The 23,049-nt window shown below is 32.8% G+C and overlaps 1 protein-coding gene across 1 annotated transcript in view; it reads right to left on the bottom strand.

The window, feature by feature from the left end:
- Nucleotides 1-11,203: 11,203 nt before the first annotated feature.
- Nucleotides 11,204-23,049, bottom strand: part of LOC128227246 (uncharacterized) — a 34,113-nt gene continuing 22,267 nt past the window's right edge. The window contains exons 2-3 of the mRNA XM_052937596.1: nt 14,505-14,640; nt 11,204-14,299 (exon numbers count right to left, since the gene is read on the bottom strand). Of these exons, the coding sequence (XP_052793556.1) occupies nt 12,978-14,299; nt 14,505-14,640 (1,458 nt within the window). The 3' untranslated portion in view covers nt 11,204-12,977. The remainder of the gene's footprint in view (nt 14,300-14,504; nt 14,641-23,049) is intronic.

The following is a 23,049-nucleotide window of genomic DNA, read 5'->3' as shown; positions in this document are numbered from 1 at the left end:
AATGTATAACAAAAGCTGTCGTAAGACAGCGCGCTCGAGTACGCCGCTTTGACTTCGAAGTGAATACAGTATTGATGTATGTGCCTGTCAAAAGCAATACGAATCAAATTAAAAAGTAGACAGTGACCATAACTCTTTGGGGCCCGAAACACAATCTCATGAAAGGTCTCTATAAACTCTTTATATATTCCAAGTTTGCTCGCAATTTGTCAACACTTGACTTATTCAATACTAACCATTTTTCTATTAAATAATAACTTTGACATTGACCTTGATCCTGTGGGCCTCAAACGCAATCTCATGAAAGGTCTTTATAACCTCTTCCTATATACCTAGTTTGGTCACTGGATGTCAAACCTAGCTAAATTTATTCGATACATAAGGTGGCTTTGACGCTGCCCTCCCACCAGACCACCCAAACAGTGACACAAGTCATTCTTATAACTTGTTTTCCTTTTGTGAAATACTGGTTAAAAATATAAAAATGTGCTTGTCAAAAGAAATCAAAAGAAATTTGAAAAAAAGTAAATCAAGGGCCATGTATTAATAGTTTAAATGGAGTTATGTAACCTTATTGTAAGATGGTCGTCATTCATTGTGCGAAGTATTAAAACAATTGAATGAAGGGTATATATATATAAAAAAATCCAGTATTACTCTAAAACTTTAGTAACGTAAGTTCCCAAGTCAAACAGGGGCCATAACTTCTATTCAGAACAATATTGAGTTATGTTGCCTTATTGAGAGATGGTCTTGAACAACTGTGTGAAGTATTAGGTCAATTGAATGAAGGGTATAGAAGTTATTAATAAATATCCCAACCTGCCCTTAAACTTAAACATAGGTTCCAAAGTCAATCAGTGGCCATTATTTGTATAAAGGATAATATGGAGTTATCTAACCTCATTATGCAATGGCCCTGAGTAACTGTGTGAAGTAATTAAGTCAATTGAATGAAGGGTATTGGACTTATAAGAGAAAATCCCAACTTGCACTAAAACTTTAACCAGCCCTAAAACTTTAACCTAAGTTCCTAAGCCAATCAGGGGCCATAACTTGTTTTAAGTTATTGATTTATGTAACCTCATTGGGTGATGGTCCTGAAAAACTGTGTGAAGTATCAAGTCAATTGAATGAAGGGTAAAGAAGCTATTAATAAATATCCCAACCTGCACTAAAACTTAAACCTAAGTTCCATCAGTCAATCAGGGGCTAAACTTTGCATAAATGATAGTATAGAGTGATCTAACCTCATTATGTTGTGGCCATGAACAACTGTGTAAAGTATTAAGGGAATTGAATGAAGGGTATTAGACTTATAAGTGAAAATCCAATCCAAACTTACCCTAAAACTTTAACCGGACGCCGACGCCGACGCTGGGGCGAGTAGTATAGCCCTCCTTATTCTTCGAATAGTCGAGGTGAAAATCATGTTATGTTTTTTATGCATTTTATTTTCTACTTAATCCACAAATACTATGTCTTAAACAATTTAATAGTTTTGTTTGTCAATGTTCTCTTTAGTTCATTATACTATCCATATTTTTACAGACATCCATTCCTATTGTTACTTATATGAACAGATATTCCCATACACTCTCAATATTATTTCCCAATATCGAATGTCATGTACATACATTTATGTAATAAGTTTTAGGATTTAAACAACTAGCATGAACAACTCGTGCAGCTCATTTTATAGGGGATCATGCTAGGCCGATAAACTTTATTAGCATGTTTCTGTTGTTTTGTTACACTGTTCATTTCCATTACATTTTATTTTCGGTTTCGAAGCAATAATGTTTAAATAAGTAGGATACAACTGTCTTTTAATTCAACCCGACGTATTAACTTTGTTCTTAAACGTTTGTTAAAATCAGACAACTACGCAGGTTAAAATACAAACGTAACAAACAGTTTGTGTATAAAACAAATTTGTTATAACTACTGTTACAGTAGCTTTATATAATATTGTCTCATTACTATGTAATATCTAAACTGCACTGTGTCTGTCAATATTCATTCTCATGTATGCATTACCTATACCGCGTACATCTTCAGAAAGTGGAGAAAATAACTATATAAATATTACTTTATCGCAGTTATAAGTTGTGTCAATACATGAATACAATGTATTTTATATATATGGCCTATTAACTATTCATTTTTACAATCCTTTGTCCCAATGTTATTGAGTAACCATCGACGACAGTTGGTTTGTAAAAGTTTCATATCTATTTAAGGGCCGGCCACAGTGCAAAAGTGGAGAAGGTTATAGATAAAACGTTTAAAAAGTTCATGTTTTGTTTAGTTTTGAGGAACGATCTTTTTGGGGAGTCATTACGGGCCTTTCACAGTGCATATTAAGTGGTGTGAAGGACCAAACAATTAAAGTGACACTCTTATTCAATATTAATGCATACGCATGTATAACAAACATATATTTTGACTGATAAACCTTTAACTACTTACTTAATAATGTATTTATGGAAAATATCAATTACTAATAACAAGATTATAACCGTGTATTTAATAGCTAAAAACGCAAAAATATTAAGTTATTGGTGAATGCTAAAAGATTTACTTTGATCTACTATAAACTAAAATGGTAGAAATACTGTGTTTTATGCACATTTTTTTCAAACTTAAATAGGTATCCTTCATTAGAACCATTGTTTTTTATATTTGTTTATCCTTTTTGGAATAATAAAACAATGGTATTAATCGTGGTAAATTTTATGTTGGATTAAGGGTGAATCTTTAGATGTTTAAAAGCCATTTTTAAATATTTTTGAGGTCTAATATTTAGTTTGCCAAATACATACATCATTTGAAACATGCGTAGGAGAAATAAGGAGTTGAGAAAATTTTACTTTTCATTTTAATCAAAGTCATCATGAGAAGTGGAGATCATCTATAAGCAGTTGAAATACTTCGTGAGAAGAATAAAGAATGCATTGATAAACGCCATGTCACCTGTTCCGCGCATGTTATATACACAAGCGTTTCATATTTTGCATCCAGATACTAGTACGTTATAGTCCTCAAATAATAAAAACTTTCATATTTTGCTTACGGGTTAGAACAGTCTTCAAAATCAGAACATGCCATTTTTGACAATTTAGGGAACAACATGTTTGACTACAATTGGACAAAGTTTTATTATAAATTCAATTTATAAGAATAGTGGACATGTTTAACCAAATGGAAGAGCAGTGAAAATTATATCCAAATGCAAAACATTTAAACTTAATATTGTCGCGTGACTTGAAGAAGTTTATCCCAAATCTCTTAAATTTCACCAAGTTTCGATTTTCATCTAATTATTAAGACTGACAGACCGACAGAAGTGTGTATAATCGTAAACATGTTAATAACATTTTTTTTTACAAAAAATGATATGCATCAGAATATAATTGATATGGTTACAATGAAACATGCCATATTACAAGGAAACAAAATATAAAGTCAAATAAAAACCTGACAGAGAAGAAAACTGTTTCAAAAATACAAATGATAAATTTCTTAATCAAAATGTGAATGCTACATATTTGAAATTACATGATTATAAGTAGGGATTTGGAAGGCTAATATCATAAGTACAATAAACTTGTACATACTCGTGATTCTAATAAAGAATGGTTTGATCAACTCCTTTCTGATATTGTTATACCCAGGGCATATTATGAAGTGGTAGTCATCTTTTATAACATTAGAGTTTACTTACACAAAGAACAATGACTATTAGCTCTATCAATTATATTACGGCCATATCGGCCTGTTTCAATTTATAAGAAAGCGTACAGCGATCTACATTTTTGCACAAGAATTTACATTTGTATGTTTATCTTTTTAACGATTCTGAGCATTTTCCCTTTAACTCCTGATCGATCTCCCTTTTACCAGAGGTTATTGAAACAAACACTTTGAAACAATGTTTTATATCAATAAAGACTAAATGCTAGCTTTGTTTATCGGTAAGAAATTTTTGCACAATTGCATTGAAAACAAAATTAGCACACTCAAGCTCATCGACTTTACATCTGGCGGTTTCATGCACATACATACATACATGAATGAGAAGAGCATGATCATATAATGAGTTTTAACGTATTGTTTATTTAATAATAAGAAGAAATAATTTCAAGGTTATCCAAACATGTTTCTAAGCTTGAACACTAACGTTACGACTCAATATCATGCAACAATAATATAAAAGTTTACCTAATCCTTCTTCATATCTAATAATAACATAAAATAATAATAGAATGACCACACCAGCTATAAGGTATGCGGTCAGGAACTTAGTTTTGACAATAGCGGGTTTGTGGTGATTGTAAATCATGATTTAGCCAATGTTCAAGTGTAATAGTATCATCATCATTATCATCATCATATATGTTGGTTTATAAACAAAATGAACACTAGGGGAGATAATGTTTCCCCCTGTTTAACTCCCATAAATCTTTCAAAATAATCAGAGACATTGCAAAAAGATCGAACACATAGTTGTACAGACTTGTACATAGATTGTAACTTTTAATCAAATTTTAAGACATTTTATAATTGTGAAGCTTAAACCATATGCCGTTAACAAGATCAAATGCTTTTTTATACTCTGCGAATGTACACATAATTTTGGTTCGCTGTTGTTTTACTTTGTTTATGCGATCAACTGTATTTTTTGTTTTGTCTAAGCGGAAATTGATTTCTTGTTATATCAGTATATCGGTATATTACGCCCATTTTCTTAACCGAGTATCTGATATAGGACGCCAATTATATAAGCTCAACTATATTTGATTTCACATTTGCAATTTTTAGAACAGATTCGCAAAACAGTACTTTACTGACACATGTATTGCCTGTAGAAGCTGTAGCTTGAGGATATGAGCCAGGACTCTGACTAAAAGTGTCTATACTATCACGACAAGGTGCGTGTGAAGGGAATACACCATCTGGCATGCCAGTACATACCAAGTTGTCCCGCACTGAACGACATTTAAGGTCAACGACATCCTCTTGCAAAGTCACATTTTAGTCAAGCAGTTTATTATTATTTTCATTTAACAAAATTTTATCTCACCCTGTAGTTTGTATATTTCATCCGTTTCCACAATGGACGATTTCAGTATCGGGCCATATTGGTTATAAACAAACATTTGGCGTTTTATAAATGTTTTTAATTCTATCATTCGCCTAGTCAATACACCTTTTGTTTTCTGTTATTCGTGATTTAATGCTGTTTAATGGATCATTAATTGTTGTTTGCTGGGATTCGATGGTGTCTTTTTGAACAACTTTACTTCAAATAAAATCAATCAATGCTTTGTGATTTCAACAATACATTTTGGAATTAGTACAGTATTGTCCATAGAAAACACAGAAACACAGGATTACTTACGGAGAATACACGAGTAGTTGTAGCAGAAGAAGGTATGTTGTTTACATTTTAGGCCTGCATTGTAGTTTCAACGTCCTTCGTCTCACTAGAGCTGCAGAACCACGTCTTTGACGCTTTTTAATCTTCTTTAGGTCATATTTCCAGGAATACATATTCTATATAATAGACCCATTATCACCAATCAACAATAAAAACAGCACTCAACTCTTGTAATTTAAAACTATTAATAAATTCAATACTTTTAGAGCTTCAATATTTCTGCACGTGACCAAACTTCAACCTAACGTTATTCCTTGGTAATTTCTTGGATAACAAGGGTCGTTCATAGATAGGTAAGATAATTCCTTAAGAACACCCATACTTGATTTTCTGAACGATAAAAATTGAGTTCATTTTGCATGAACCGGTCGACCTTTCGTGACCTTTGTGGCAAGAAAGCAACGCTCTGATTGGGCGCTGGTGAATAACCGCGCGTAGTGATATTACTATGATTTACTTTATTGCTAAATATAGCAGGGCACATGTTCTGTTGAATGCCGGCTTGTTAATGAAATTGTTTTACGAATAATACAAATAAAAGACATTATTTTCTAGAAAATATCATTTGAAAAATCCTTTATTTTGCATTTGATAACAAATAAACACTCATTGAACAAGCAATGGAAACAAATTAAAATTGACACGGTTTTTACTACGGATCGTCTGCAACAACTGTCCAAACAAACATGGCTGATGATTCTAAGTTCGGCGATTTCTTTCTAAGAAAAATGTATGATCCATTATCGGATTCAGACAATGATTTTCTTTCTACGATATAATTAGGCGATATCTTCGTCTACATTTAAATACATGAACTGATTGGAGATTGTCAAAGTGGCATGTATTTTCGCGAGTTCGAACAAACGTCCTAATATTGACAATTAGAGAAGACTAGCACATCACAACACTTCAATATCTTTGAAAAAGGTAAAAGTCAACAGAAATGAGGTTATGGCGTTATTGTTACCTTGAACTGGAAGTGATCCATTAAATCACAATGATCACATTTTTATGCCCATTCACATGGGTCATGCATATGTAAAACAGGAGTTAAAATGTAACTTATTATAACAAAAATCATTGTTTGATCGACATATTTTACAGAAACTACCAAATGATTAATTAAAATATTTGATTATTTCTTTCTGCAAATTACTTATCGACTATTCATTATACGAAGGATAAAAAGAACGCCCAGCTAAAACACCAAGGGCAACAAGTGCTCTTACCATTTACATTCGCTCTTCATTCGTTTTGTTTCCCTTTATTTTAATTAAAGACTTATTTTCAAACACTATAAGGTCGAAAAAAATAAACAAATAAAAAGGAAAAATGTAGATATAAGTATTGATTCTTATTTTTTGTGCGTTCATGCAGTATGAACGCTCGGCCGCGGTTTTGCTAGCGCGGTTTATGGATATGTAAAATCGCGACCGAGCGTTCATACTGCATGAACGCATAAACAATAAGAAGAAATTCTTTAAATGTCCCGAATCGAGAATAGCATAAATCAAATCAACAAATGCGACGACATTATATCAATCTACGAGATAAAATAATCCATTATTTATTGATCGCCTCCAAAATGTTTCCCCTCTAAAGTGATTTAATTACCTTCAACAAAAATCATATGTAATAGGAAAAACACGTTCCTCACCTGCAATTTAAGTTTTTAAAGTCATGATTGCTGGTTAAATCGCATGCCTCATAGTTTTGAGCAGAGGTATATCATTTTGCAAAATGAAAACTAATTGTACAACTGTTCAATAGAAACAGTGTTACTTATATTTGTTTAAGATATTTTAAATACTTCTCAAATCACGAGAGGCTTAGAATGTCTTAGTTTTTTTAATTATATTTTTATTTTCATATATTCTACGTTTACACTTAATCATCGCTTTTAGTCTATTTTGCAATCTAACATAATTAGCCTGTTTTTATCATTCTTGTTACAGTTAAATACATATAAATCATTTTATACAACGATTTTTCCTAACGACACTCTACAAACTTATCAGAGTTTTTAAAATGACTATTTTTAAGCGGTTGGAATTGCTATCCCGAATATATTTACGAAATAACGGGTCGGCGAGGCCTCTTATTACCCTTGTAGAATCGTGAACAGTATTGACAATACTTTCGGCATTTTGCATATCAATGTTATTTATCACGGTATTAAAGTCGGTCAATTTGCCCATCAGCCCAGGACGAGAAGTCATTTTTGAAAGTTTCATCCTAATGTACTTATATACGCTCCGATCGTGGCTCATCAAAACATACATCACTATTTGTTTTGATAACAATTGGCAAAGAACAATGATTAGTCCATTCACTTAAGTTGTCGACATTGAAATTATCAATACAATAAAAATCATGCTCAGTCATAACCAAATATGACACTTGATCCCACGTGACTTATGATTGTAAATGACCCTGTCTCGTGACATAGTCGACCTTAAGCCATACGCAAGGCAATGGATTATCCTAAATCTAACTATTTGAAGCCAAATTCTAAACTGAATTTCTAGAGAGGGCTGAATCGGGTGCATAATCTATAAAACTAACAAAGCCATCCCACACTATAAAGTCACGTATTTTCCCCACTCTTGCGTTCCAATCACCTACTAATAAAACTCTACCTTGGGATTAAAAATAACCAATATTTTTGTAGTAAATAAAAAAAATCAATGTTAAAAATATTATATGCTGGCGAATTTACAGGCAATATGTAAAGCTCGGCTCAATAAATATTTCTATACAAATTAAATAAATCTTTTCAACCACAAAATGGTATGTCTATTCAAAACTATATCAACTCTTTTGTCAATCGGGTTCCAAATGTATAATAGGAGGCCGCCCCTACATCGTTAAGCTCGCTTATGCTTAAACATTTAAACATTTATAACCTTCAATATCATAGCAAGAATCTAGATTGCCCCATGATTCATGTAAAAGTATTATATTCTTAATTACATAGCTTGTTTAGAAAATCCGAATCACGTAAAAGGCCATTTATATTCCATGACACCTTATTTACACGTAGCTCCACGCCCCGCTACTCGTCGCCGTTCCTGAGTTGTTCGCCGCTTCTGTCGACCCTTGGTCCCTGTCCCACATGCCCCGCATCAATGTTCTCTTGGTCGTCCATCCTTGCGCCAACGTGCCTCTGATTAACGTTCATCCTGCTGTCCCCGCGTCCTGCACGCCCGTTCCTCCAGCCCCTCTCAATATGGCACGTCCCTGGATACAGTCCCTTCCGTCTACCCGTCCTTCTCTGCCACGCCCTTGGGTACCGTCCCATTGGGCCCCGTGTCCAATTGACAAGGTCGTCCTGGGCTCTCCGCACAGCATCTCTATCATCGAAAAATGTAAGTTTTGCCACGATATTACGTTTGCTGCCCCTGTTCGACTGGCCAGTGATGCGTCTTCCGTTTCCTCCGACCATTACCACCGTTTCCACTCTGTTTCATTTTCCCCATTTACCAACTCATTTAAAGTCCATTCTTTATCTTTATGTAAATCCACACATATCCACAATAGACATCGGTGTTACAGAAACAAAAGACTTATATGTCCATGGAAACCAGTTGTGTAAATACAGTGCAGATTTAATTTGAAAACACTTGGTTACGACCTTCTTTGTTCTAAAGTTTTCGTAATCCTTTGTACAATATTCACCGTTCAGTGGGGTATAGAGTCAATGTAAAAACACTAATTAAATCACTAATTTAGCTGCCATAATATACAACTAATATTCCTTATTCGTAACCGTATATAGAATACAGTCTGTTTCTCAAAAGTCCATAGCAAGCATTTCATTTAATATGTTGTTGATTTCAGAAAAAAAGACACACGGTATTTTTCTGAATATACCACGTATCATGTCGTTAATGCAGTCTTTAAGCGTTATCCTGGAAGTGTATCGTATAAATGTTTTGTTTTTATGTTGATTATACGATAATGTTATAAAACATATTCACCTTATCTTCATACCCAATGGAATCAAAAAGTCATCAGTGTTGTTGTACAAAAGGAAAGCTCCTACCTCAAACTACGTGCTAAGGTTTAGGTTTTTTTTGTTCACGTAAACAGCATCTTGCGGTTCAATTAAATTGATCCATCCGCGTATCAATTAATCGCTGCAGACATAGATGCAACCATTTACAATGATAATCTTTTCCTGTGATATCAACCATTTGAACATGATTGTGATGACTGATGTGTAGCCTTTGATTTTATTCATCAATGTTAAAATAAGTTACTGAGTAGGATGAAAGCAGTGGACTATTTTTTGAAGTTTTGCAATGCCTAGTCGATATATTAATATTTTGTCCAAAATGGCAATTAGATAATACAGCTGCTTTTATTACCTTTCATCCAATTTTGATTTGACATTTAAATGACACGAAATGGAAATGTCTTAACCGAAATAGAAAGTGAACTGAATATAGGATTAGTGACACAATTATCAATTTCCTTAGAATGAATGTCAATACTTCTTACATTGAAACAAAGCAAACCCCATGGCTGTAAGGTCTATTTACTTTTAGTAAAATTAAACATATTTTAAAACATACTTATGTTATTCAATTTATACTGAAATAGTGTTTCGATAAGAATACTATGCAGTGTGGTGTTTACTGTAATATCGGTGTTGTTTATAAAAGATAACATACTGGCGTTTCAGTCAGAAACGAAAAACAAATTGACATCAAACCTGTGACTTATGCATGAAAGTGATTACACTTGTTGACTTCTAATTGCATTGCAATATGTCCGTCCGTTTTAAAGAGTGTTTCGGAATAATTCACATCTGTTTAAAATGCAACACCAAAACAGTTGATATAGAGACGTTTAACTTATATGATATTGGAGGAAATAGCTGTTGTGTAATCTGTTTTTTTTTGCTTTTATGGTCAAACTGACCCGAATGCAATTACTTTGTTTTCCATGATATACACAATTTGGAAATTGCAAAATACTCAATTTCGTACCTTTTTATAAAATGCATTCCAAGATTGAAATTTAAGACTTCGTTTTATGTGTGCACAATTGCAAAACATCATATTAGAACTACTCATTAAGCTGTATTTATGTTTTTGCCTTCATGTACTAATTAATTAATCGGTAGCTTTGCGCCAATATAAATGATGTGGAGTTCCTATACATATTTTGAAATTTTTTTTTAGTAAATGCACTTCATGAAATATACCTAGATTATGAAAAACTGTATATACACATGCTGTGCATGATGTAGCCTCTTAATGTTGGTATCCTTCCGGTGTCGGTGAGTTTTTCGTAACGCTTCACTCAAAAGGAACACGATTCTCACAGTCTATAAGCCCCCCGCTATATACCTTTTGTTCAATCAACGTCGAGTTCATCTCGTTTGTCCACCAGGAAAGCTTCAAGCTCGGTGTGTAGACCTTAAATGGGCATAAGCTATACCTATCATGATAACATTATTCAAAGTTTACGGTCGTATTTCGTCTGTCCGGGTGCCATTTATTTAGACTGGATTCGAAAATATTTATTACATATTATCGAATGTTCGAATCAAGACTATTCTAAAAGAAAGGTTAAACAAATGCCATCAAATGGTCTTATTTATCTTTTCAGTAAAGATATTTAATTCAATTTCACAGTATTTCGATAAAACATTTTATATTTATTTAAGCTGTTTGTTAGAAAGTGACCTATTAGTAAGTGAATCATTGATTACTTAATTTGGGACAGTAATTCAATTTAACAATCATCTTGAACGTTTTTATTTGAAAATGCGAATAGTAATACATAGTGTGCTATTAAATGAATGACAAACTTGAATAACGATGAATTTATCTTAATATAATTTACTATCAAAATCATATATAAGATATATAATCACGACTTTTTTACAGTCAAGTTTTAGTAAAGAATCTGTTGATTGGTCTTAAACAGCAATTCGATATTATAATTACTGAACAATGTCACACTTCGCTTATCCGTCAGTTTTGAGAACTCTCTACCTTATTATAAAGTATGGCTGTTGTTGTGGTGGTTTGAAAATATACTGTATTTATAAGTGAACAAAGCATGACAGTTTCCTTGAATAATGAAGTGAATGAAAATTCTCCAGCAAATTTCAGGAAGATTGTGTTATCCATGTAAAGGAACTCCGTTAGTAAGTGTTTGAAAAATGCGGAGTGCAAATAATGAATATTGACCAAAACAGTCAACAATACTTTTGCTTGATACGCACACAAATGACCTGTTGCTGTCATCAATTACTAGTGTCATTTGGACTTATTGTTTAAAGCAACTTAAATGAAAAAGAATAGATTAATGATATTATTGTCTATTAAATTTTAAATAAGATATACATAAAATCAAAAAGCAAATATAGATAAAGCAATACATACATTAGCCAATAAAATAAAAATACAAGGTAGTGATAAATTAACAAAATCAATACGAACACTATATCTAAGCCTTAGCTCAAATTCGCCGACTCGTATTACAGAAAATGTGTTTTATAAGTTGCCAATCATCTGTTATAAACTGACTACGTTGACATTCATGATTTAACCAGTAATAATATCATTAGGAAACGTTGCTTATATATACAATTATGTAACACTTCATCGCTTTTACATCGTTCCCAATGCTTAAATATAGAATGTCGGCAGTCTATTTCCACGCTGATAACGATGACTGACAACAAAAACCAGTAGCATGATTTGGACTCATCGTATAAATATTATTATGTTATAAAAACTACAAGCGAAATAATACATTGATTCATGGCCATTCTTTATATAAGATTTAGACATGAAAAATAGAATAGCAAATGTAAACCATTTTGATAAAAGCGAATGTGAAAATAAGAGATAAAAAGGACATACTTGTAAATAAGAATGTAACACAATTTTACAATTAAACAAAGGCTTACAAAAACAATACTTCCAATATGAGCCTAAGTCTCAGAATTGTTTTACAGAACTTTAATGTATTTACCAGTGTCTTAAAATGACTACGAACACATACATAACTCAATTAATAAACTAATAACAAGTATCATTGTGTAGTATTAATATTATGTGTCTCTTAATCAATCATGTTTCCATATTCTACAATACAGTAAGTAACTTCTGCAGGCTATTTACACGCTGACAGCGATGACTAACCGTGAAAACCATATGAAGCATTCAAACACCTTAAAACGGTATCGTTAAATATTCTGTTTCGTTAAAAATATGTATATGATAGTTCTAACTATTTTGCAGAAGGACATAGTGTTCTTTTTATAACCAATATGTACAATTTAGTCAATTGGTTTCTATTTCTTTTTGCAAACTGTTCTTAAAATGTATTGTCATTTGGACATAAATTAAATATAATTATATTAAAAGCAAAATAAATTCACATCAATGTCATTTCATAAAAAACAATACGTTCATTCAGTATAAAGGGCAATTGACCATAGGGGAAATGTTCCTTACCATTTTCGCTATAATTATCATTTTGCCTTAAAAAGGCATTCACTCTTTCGCATCTAGAAATAATCCGACCCGGCAACAGTGCGTTTAAAATCTTGTTGTACTCTCTCTCTCTCGTTGTCGTCTGTACTGCCAGATCCAAATCCTAAATTTGGTATAAGATGATTCTCCAGCGAAGCAAGAGCCTGTGTGAGGGAATCATTCGGTATTCTTCTGAACATGTTGAACTTAAGTTTTGGTGTAGGTATCGGTGGGTATCCCGGAAGCATTGCTCCAATCACGCTGTTGTCCGAGAAAAATAAGTGTGGAAGACACTTTTCTGTCAGGGCGATGCGTAGTATGTCAAAGAAATAGAGCAGAGCCTTTTGAACACCATCTACTTTAAAATTCGGGTATTTGTGGCAGAGATAGTTCAGAAGATAGAATGCCAACTGTTTGAGGTGGTAGGACTTCAGCACTGTGACAATCTGTGGAGGGGAGCCACGCGATTGTCTTGCGATCTCCTTTGTTTTAACAAAGTAAGTCTTCAGAATTCTGAGCGCGGTCAAAATGTACAACTTTTTTGTATCTCTTCGTGCAACGTCTAGGATATGCCTTTCGTACCCGACCGACTTGATATCCCAAATGAGGATCTGGTCAACAAATTCAATCGCTTTGAAGCTGTCTTCTTCTGCCCATTTGCAAATGGCGTGTATCGGACATTCAAGCAAAACGCCTTCGTACCTAGTAGTTTGGTCCTTACCTAACAGAAAGGCAGGTACAAAGTCTAAGTCAAGTTCCTTGTCCGTGGAAGTCTTAACATTTCCCCATGAATCGTAAGTCACACCCCCTTTCATACTTATTGTTACGTTGATAGATGGCGGATTCATTTTTCTTCGCAAACCGAATCTCGAAGGTTGATTCGTGTCCCTGTTGTGATGTTCGATCGCTTGATTTATGTTATCGATTGCCGTGTCAACCATTGATTGAAAAACTTTCGTGTGAAGATTTTTGGAGCTCAAGTACACCTTTCCGGAAGATACGATAAAAATGCTTTTAGCGTGTAATCTTGGATACTTATCTTTCAGATAGCCCAAATCAACGCCCTTAAGCTCCAAGTAGCAATGTCCTGGTATGAAATATCCGTTCCTATTCTTGGTCGTTGCTGGTTGAATGTGGCTCTCGAGCCCGTCAAAATGAAACTCCAGCATTGCGTCGAATTCATCGGCTTTTAGAACTTTTAACCCCTCTCTTGAACTACCTTGGCGAACGTAGGAGTCAATACGTAGGCCTTCATAGTTCTCAGCTTGGCTTCGTAGTTCTTTAAGGAGTAATTTCATCACCGCGTCAATCGCTCGTCTTGATTCTTCCCAGTCCGATGCATCAACATCTATTTTACCTTTAATAGTGTATCCCATTCATTAAAATACATGTATATGTACTTCAAATGTATAGCTTAATTTGTGAACTTCTCGGGCTCTACTTTTGAACATATAGACAGGTACTTATTCCAGCCATATATACATATGTTATTGTACATCTAAATTGTATATGAAACGCGCATATACGCTCGACACTACATGTTTTAATACCAGCCTGCTTACCCACAAACGGCGACGCATTAAGCTTGACCTGCCATTCCGGATCATTCCGCCCATATTCGGATATAGGTTTCTGCCACTGGTTCTGGTAATTGCCAACATGACTTGCTTCTAGCTGGCTTTGAGATCTTATCTCTTGCTGTAAAATATAACTGCCGACTTTAACCAAAGCAAGAATATAAATCAACCGAATGATCAGCGATTTAGGAATTGTCTAAACTCTTATCCACTTTAAACAGCATCCGGTATAAGTTTGCAAATCCGGTTTACTTGCAAACTTAGTTTTTTTATTATCTTAGATATCAACTTCAAAAGCGACACATAGAAAGTCTGTCCATTAAATTAGAAATATTTTAAGTAAAATTAAAAAAAAAGTTATAAGAGATATGAAAATTTTAATTCCAAAATTGATTTCTCCCGTTGGCCACCAATTGGATTTTAGGTCCCCCGCGGGGTTTTGGCAAACTCCAATTGGAGAATTTTCCATATGAGCCGAAACGGGGGAAAAAATCAGCAATTTGAAAAAAATCAAATATTACAATTTGGAACAGAAAATTACATTTCTATTTATGTTTTGAGTACTAGAGTTATTAACTTTACCTTACCATGCTGCAATGTTGTAAGTGTAGTTCAGTGCTCACTGCTGAGTTGTTTTGAGTGAATGTTAAATATATCACCCATTGACTTTAAAAGAATACAATTTAAATAATACTTGTTCTACAACATTCAAACTTTCAGACAGTGATATTGATATGTTAAAGTTTTAATTAAGCTATCAGTAATTGAAATTGATTCCACGGTAACCATGGAGACAATTTCTTGTCTAAAAATTATACTTTTATTTTGCATATGCTATTGTTTTTCATAAAAACACATTTGTGTTCATCAATAAAATCCATCAATTGAAGAATTTTTGGGTAAAATGAAGATTCACATTGATATTGAACGCAATTAAATGAAAACTTATGTTATTGTTTATTTTGGACAACATTTGTTATATGGCGTGTGCTACAATATAATTGAAAAACAGCTGTTTATTGGAGAGAAACAAGCAAATATGTCAATGGTCATTCATTTGTTTTTTCTAGCTTTAGTGTTCAGATCAAGAATACAATACTATGAAGCAACAAAAACCTTTGTGAGAAAGTTATTCTGCATGTTCCCATGGCAACCAATCTTCTTTATTTGATATTCATACCAAAGTTAAAGAATTTGACCAATGTTCAGGTTTTTTATTGACTACATTACCATTATTTTATGAATATGTATCTGCTTTATCTAATTTAATGTCATAATAAATAATTTTCAGCAAATAAAAATTCACATTACGGTATTTTAGTGATGCTTAGCTATGGAAAGAAGAACAGTTAACAATATACTAATGGCACAGACCTGATACCCTGTTTAAAGGATCACAAAACAATAGTCCAGTATGAAATTGATATTACAATATTACTGAATGGGAGCATGATTGATAAATAAACATTCCACAATTATGTATCTTTCAGTCATTTCATTTCAATTTTAAAAGGTTGCTATGGAAATATCAACTATGTTTTTTTTAAAAGAACAGTATACCAATAAGATACGATTCTTAAGTTGTAGTCATTTGAGACTGCATAAACACAACATGAGACAATTAATCAAAAACATGCTTTTGACCAGTATTAATTAAATATTATAAGTACAATCATGTTTCTTAAAGGAAACAAATGTTTATATTTGTTATTTCCAACCAGCGACTGAACTAGTCTTCTTTAGTAGCAGTACTCAAGACTTGGTTATAAGGACAGTATCAAAAGTGCATATGGTATATAATTAAATGAGCTTTAAAATAGTGAAAAAGAAGTTTATCGCTTCTTCTAATGTATATGTACTGAATAAACAATAACAAGCAGTTACTTTAGATTGACAGGATAGAACCAATACTTAAAAACAAGTTGCCCATTGTACCCACTGACTGCACTAGTGGGGGATGTGCACCAGGCAACGCCCCTCACATTGTTCAAATTTACTTCTTCTATATCAGAGAAATAAGATAAAAAGTAATTTTATACATTCAAAATGCAACATCTCAGACTACAAATTGCTTACATTTTTTGGGGTGGGGTGGGGGGGGGGGGGAAGAACCCATTTTATGCCATCCACCCTGGTACCATTGTAAGTAGTTAATTTTGTAACTTATTGAATTCATAAAGGGAGTGTTAGTTAAAACTTATTTATTTTCACAATTGTGAAACAAGTATTTGCAACTCTCATTGGCACAATGATACCAGAGAGTGGGTCTTGTGTACTAGGGGAAACTGGAAACCCCGAAAAAGAAGCCCACTCGTCCAACTTGGTGACCACTAACCAAACTCACACTCGCCTAGGCTGGGAATTGAACGCAGGTTCTCTATGAGAGAGGCGAATAGGAAATTCCTATCGAGCCCATAGGTATAGTTTTATACATAACATATCATATAGCTTTCTTATTATTAAACATGCAAGTGTTACTTTATTTACAGCTTAAAAAATACTTGCTCTGCCTTAACAAATCAAATAGTTATAGTTCTTGGATGGCTGTGCATAAATAATTTCATTGTAGGACTGTATATTCTAATACATTTGATATTATTTCATCTTATGATAACATTAAAACAGAGAGAGATATATACATAGAGAGATATACATGTTGTAAGCAAACTATCATAATTTTTATACTTTAACTATTTAGTTATCAGGTGGTTTAATGTTACCGAAGGGCCAACAAAATAAAGCACACATTAACATGTCTGTATACTCATGTTTCAACACCATACTGTTTGTACATATTTATAAAATGCAATGTAAAGTTTGGTAAAAATAACTGCAACTTTGAAGAAATAAAATGTATCCACCTTTCTTACAATTATGGCAGAATGTTAAATCACATCTCTGCTTAAAGTTACTTGCCATTTATGCAATGATTTAACTTGTCATTTCTCAGAATTCTTGACGTGCATGTATGCAAAAACATAATTTTGGTTCATATTGTAAATGTTGATGAAAAGCTCTCATGAGATGCAACATGTTTTGCCTTTTTTATTTAATAACAAACATTGATTTTAGTGACAAAGAGTGTGATTATTTCCTTTTTTTATTTTATTTTTTTAAATAAACATGTAAATCCATATTATGTTAGGTAGTTTTTTTCTGTGTTAAAATTCCTTAATTAGCTGTTATCATATGACATATATAATAAATAAATTCAAAAGAATGGTAATTGGCAGATTTCACGTTTTGGTGACCAAAAAGTTCCCGGCGAATATTGATTTTTAAAATTTATTGCAGATTTGTAACTTCAACATAATCTTTTACAGCAATTTCTTATCTATCATATTTTAGAACATTTGCAATGATTTATTCATGCATTTTTATAAAAAAAAGAATTTTGTATCACCATACCATTTGTGCTAGTGTTACAATATTGCCGGTAAAAACTTGTTTTTTTTAATATTTTGATCCAAAGAAGTATTTTGTCTTGCACTAAATGGTTCATTTATCTATAAAACAGATTGAACAGACAAAAAATAAAGATTGTTTCGTTTTTCTCAAATAAATTTATTGAAACAAACCCTAATTGGACAACAAGACAGAAAATGTTTTCTGCAAACATAGGTTTTCTTTTTATATCAGATCAGATAAGCTATAAACATAAATGTTTTGTTGTGGTAATATAAATGTCTCTAGTATGGTGCAATTATCATTACCTTTGATATTAAACATATATATTATAAATTGCTAATTGTGAGTATGTGCTAGTGTTACCACAAAACAGAATGAGTAACATTAGCAGTATGTCACATTAGCAGTTGGACAAAATGTTTCACAACAAATTAAAATACAGACCTACCACAGACTGTTTGAGCTTGATACAGTATAAAACAAACTATATAAATGATTGATAAACACGGTCAATTGATAATCACAAAAATTCTTAATTCTGTCCAATAAATAACGATATCAAACACAAAAGCGGTATGAATTCAATATAAACTACGTACCTAATGAATGAATACTTACAAACGATAGTTTACAGACGACATTGTTATGTTTGAATAATTGACTCTGGGAAAGTCATCAAATTTCAACGATTTTCTTGCTTTATTAAGCGCTTGTCTTAATGCTAGCGTGACATAATGTTAACGTTACATCGAAGGACAGAATGAGCCAAACTTGGATTAAGTTTTTATCAACGGTATTCACCACTATTTTTATCATTTCAATGTCAACTGTGAACCAGTCCAATATAAAAGTAATCGCTACCCGGATGTTAACCCTCAGTCGGTGTAAATTATTCACGAAAACAAAAGGTGCTATCGTCATGCTAAAATGGGACAGAATCGATTTTGAGTAACATTAACACATTTTTAGACCTAAAAAACTTTATGATCGGGAATGACCAATTTCTTGTTACATGCAATACTGTTTTTATCCGACACGTAGTCTTTGTTTTCAGTGATTTAATAAAGGTGTGTTTAGGCTTAAAACAGTTAGCAGTGGATCATGTCTGCTAATGTTACACAAAAATTCGAGGACAGATTACCGTAACGTTATCACCATGCGCAATTACCGAAAATTTAAGTATATTACGAACGAAATGCAATCATTTTAGATATATTATTGTTTTAATTAACATTTCTTGCAAACATTATTCAACAGACAAGAATAAAATACTTACCAGATGTTACTGAAAAGCATCCTCAAAAAAGTGGTATATTGGTACCGGGAAGATTTTCTGTCTTTTTTGTCCTAAATATCGGCATATTTTTACATTTTTTTACCTTATTTAACACAATATTTTCATTATTTTAATACAAATCACTTCTATTAGGTGTTCTTATTGGGTTGGGAAAGGCAATTGCTGTATATATGACGTTGACATGCAATAACAATAAATGAAAGCAAATGGGCCAAATAATTGCCTTTTTTGTGAAATCTGCCAATTGCCAATTACATTTTTTACATTTGATTTTTTTATTGATAAAAGTAATGTTTCATTTTCTGTATAAATAACACTATTGTACATCATACTCATAAGGAATACATTTATAAGTGACAATAGAGGTGTTTTGGTTAAGGGGTGTTTATTTCATGCTTTGGTCCTTTTTTCCCCTTGTAAAACCTTACAGGTATTTTGCCACCTGGTGATTGGGAGGGGGGTGGGGGCACATTACAAAAATAAGCAGTGTTAATATGGTGTTTTGTTTTAGGTGAAGTTGTCCCACATCCTTATGTGTAAGCTTGGAGCCTGTAATTCAGGTGTACCTTAATTGGTTTGTTAAAATTAAAATCTACTCTACTGTAACATTCTCCAGATGACAGCAGCCAAATGTATTAAACCAGTTAATTCGTTTTAAGTTTAAAATGAGTCGAAATGTTTATTAATTGGTCAACATTCATCAAATAGGCACTGTTCACCAATTTAATTATAACTATCATGTGTAAAGTAACCAAAAGATTACATGCGGATAATTGGCCCCCATATGACTTGCGGATATGTAAAACAGCATCCGATTAAAGTAAAAACTTGTGACATTTTTGAATGAACTATTGTTCTTTTTCGACTAGGGCTAAACGATAGCAGTCATATCATTCTTTGTATAAAATAATTAATTAAAATATGCAGGAGTTGTTAAAATAACAATAGCAATAAGCATTGACAAATGTAACAGCCGACACTGGTAAACAATAACTGTCACGTGATTGTTGTTTTATCCCCGCCAATTTAGGTCATGCAAATATTGTTGTTTATAGATAAAAAATAAAAGTGTCAGCGGCTGCCATCGAATATGTAGACACAAATATCTGTAAATTATGTGTAAGAAAAACATTTTATAACATTCTATGGTTAAATATCAAATAACAGTGCTCTAAGTGTGAGTGGTGAAATCGAAAGTAATTTTTCTAAGTTGACACCGGTGACCTAGTTTCACAATTTAATCTCAATTTCGGACGGTGGTGTTTATGGATTTTAAATCACAGAATGGTTTGGAAATACTTGTCATTGAGTCAATGTAAAGCTTGTGTTTATTCTAAATTACATGTTTATTCATGTTTGAGTTAATATAGTGTAAAAACAATGAAAGAGTTGAACACATACAAGTGTCATTGACATTTACTGATGCCGGGATTTGTAACTGCATAACATTTAGATAAAACAATACGGAAAACTATTTTGAATACGTCCATTACAATTTGTAATGAACTTGACATTTCACTTTAAGTGAGATTTGTTGTTGTAATCAAGGAATAGTCTTTAAAATGAAAAATAAACAAGCATGAAGTATAGATGCCCTGTGAACGCATACTCAAAATGGCGGAGTTGGGAGAAAATAAAAATATCCGATACATAATTATGGATTTCTCTGTCAGTTTACTATTATTGGTACATAAAATTAAGTCACATGCTAGATTTATTATTTTGCTATGTGATTTTTATGTACTGATGTGGTAATTTGCTGCAAGATTAGAATTTGAAGTGGATTTGTTGAACATCCCATGGTAAATATCCCGGTCCGAAAATATCCGGACTTAGCATGGATCGGGTTACACACAACTCGGTCCGAATATAATCGGACCCCGCATGGTAAGGGTTAAAATCTAAAAAAAAAATCAAAAATTATGATTTTGTAAAAACGGTTCTCCAATTGGTGAAATTTCCAATTGGAGAATTCCACAGTCAATTTCTATTGATAAAATTCACCAATTGGAGAATACAGAAGTTGGAGAACACTGAGAAGTTGGAGAAATCACCAGTTGGAGATTTCCACAGTATTACAGCTGCTGGGTTAAAAAAAAGTTGGGATATATACATGTCATCATATAATTGCTAATTAATTTAATATTGATAGAATATTCAAGAAAATAACAAATGCAAGATGTTAGTTGTTACCTATTTCGCGTATACCATCGGCATTTTCAACTTGTGTGTAATCTAAAGCAGTTTTATTATATACAACTGCGTCAGATGTGTAGTTTTATTATTCCTTTTCAGAAAACTGTTTTATCAAAATGCATATTTCACTAATAAATCTAAAAAATCAAACTGTTTGCTTAATTTTGCATTTTCCAAAGATACTTCCTGGTGGTACTTGGTTATAATATTGAAATTTTAATCGACTTTAAGGTTAGAGAACACTGAATGTATTCCTTAAGACCATTCGGTCAAGGATTACCCGTGAAAGCGCAAGCACTTGCTTCAAACAGGGTCCTTTAATTATTTTTCAAAGCACCGATGAAGGGGTACAACTTTCATTGGTTAAATCTAACTAAAATAAACAAGCTCGATTTTGCTAAAGGTGATTAGCTGATAAAATCACTCTCTAGTCAGTTTCCTGGCTAGAAACTGTTACTGTGTCATTTTTGAGAGGCCATCCATGAGATAGTAGCCCTGGTAGGGATCGAACCCACATAGTCATGGGTAAGAAGCAGAAGAATATTAAGATAAAAATGCCCTATTTCGGACTGTAAATTAGAGGAGTACACCTACCCCGGCCCAACATTTTAAGCCATTCAATTTCTGTTCTGAAGGAGGGGCAGATGTGGAAAGATTGAGCCAATGAGTTTCTGTAATCAGAATTGTTGTTTCATAATGTTATAGTTCCTTTAAACAGTTTAAACGTTTTAGGACATCGAAATAAACAGACGCATGTTCAGTTTAAACATACTCTGTATACAACGTTCTCGTACTCCAGTGCGATGATGCTATGCATTATATTTATCATCCGACCTCTGATGAACAGGAATGACGACGTTTAAAAGCTATTATTTATACAATTATGATCATCTGACTGACTATCTGCCAAAACTTTTCTGTTTAAAGAGACTCTCTCATGTTTTAACACCAGACATATTTTTTTCTCGTAATGCATCTGAACACTTATATTTATTTTACTCCTTGGTACTGAATTTGCAGAAATAATAGTAACCAGGTTGATTTTCTTTTATACTTCAATTGCATTTTTAAAAAAAGATGGGAGCAAGCCCATGCCGGTGCAGATAACACATACTCGAAGATTATGTCAATCAATTGATTGTGCAACAGCCTTTTGTTGAATCGTGTTTGTAACGCATTTCAAAATTTTGGACTTCAAAGACTATATATTTTAGCACATATCAACATTTAGGGTTCCAGCCATCAATAGCTTAGCTTTAACACTTAGTTTGATTCACAATACTTTATTTCGTAATAACAAGCTATAAAATCCAAGTAAAAGATGCATTTTCAAAACCCTGTACGCTTCACTTAAATTCACTCAAATACTCAAGTGAGAAAGATTTAAAAAAAGTATGTCATAAACATATCCCTTTAGCGGCTGAGGAAGCCGGTCCAAACCATTCACATACTAAAAAACTGAGTTTCTTAATATATAAATCTCTAATAAATTTGCCAAATAAAATTCAACATGGGTGAACAATTATAAAAAAAAAATAACGTATTTTATGTATTGCAACATATTTATAAAAAGATAAAGTCAATTGAATCAAATGAATATTTTCAATGTACTTTCTTTCCCGCGGTAAG

This window comes from Mya arenaria, chromosome 3 (assembly GCF_026914265.1).
Source record: "Mya arenaria isolate MELC-2E11 chromosome 3, ASM2691426v1".
Taxonomy (NCBI): domain Eukaryota; kingdom Metazoa; phylum Mollusca; class Bivalvia; order Myida; family Myidae; genus Mya; species Mya arenaria.
Note: the sequence above shows the minus strand (reverse complement) of the source record. Positions and strands in the feature narration are given on the sequence as shown.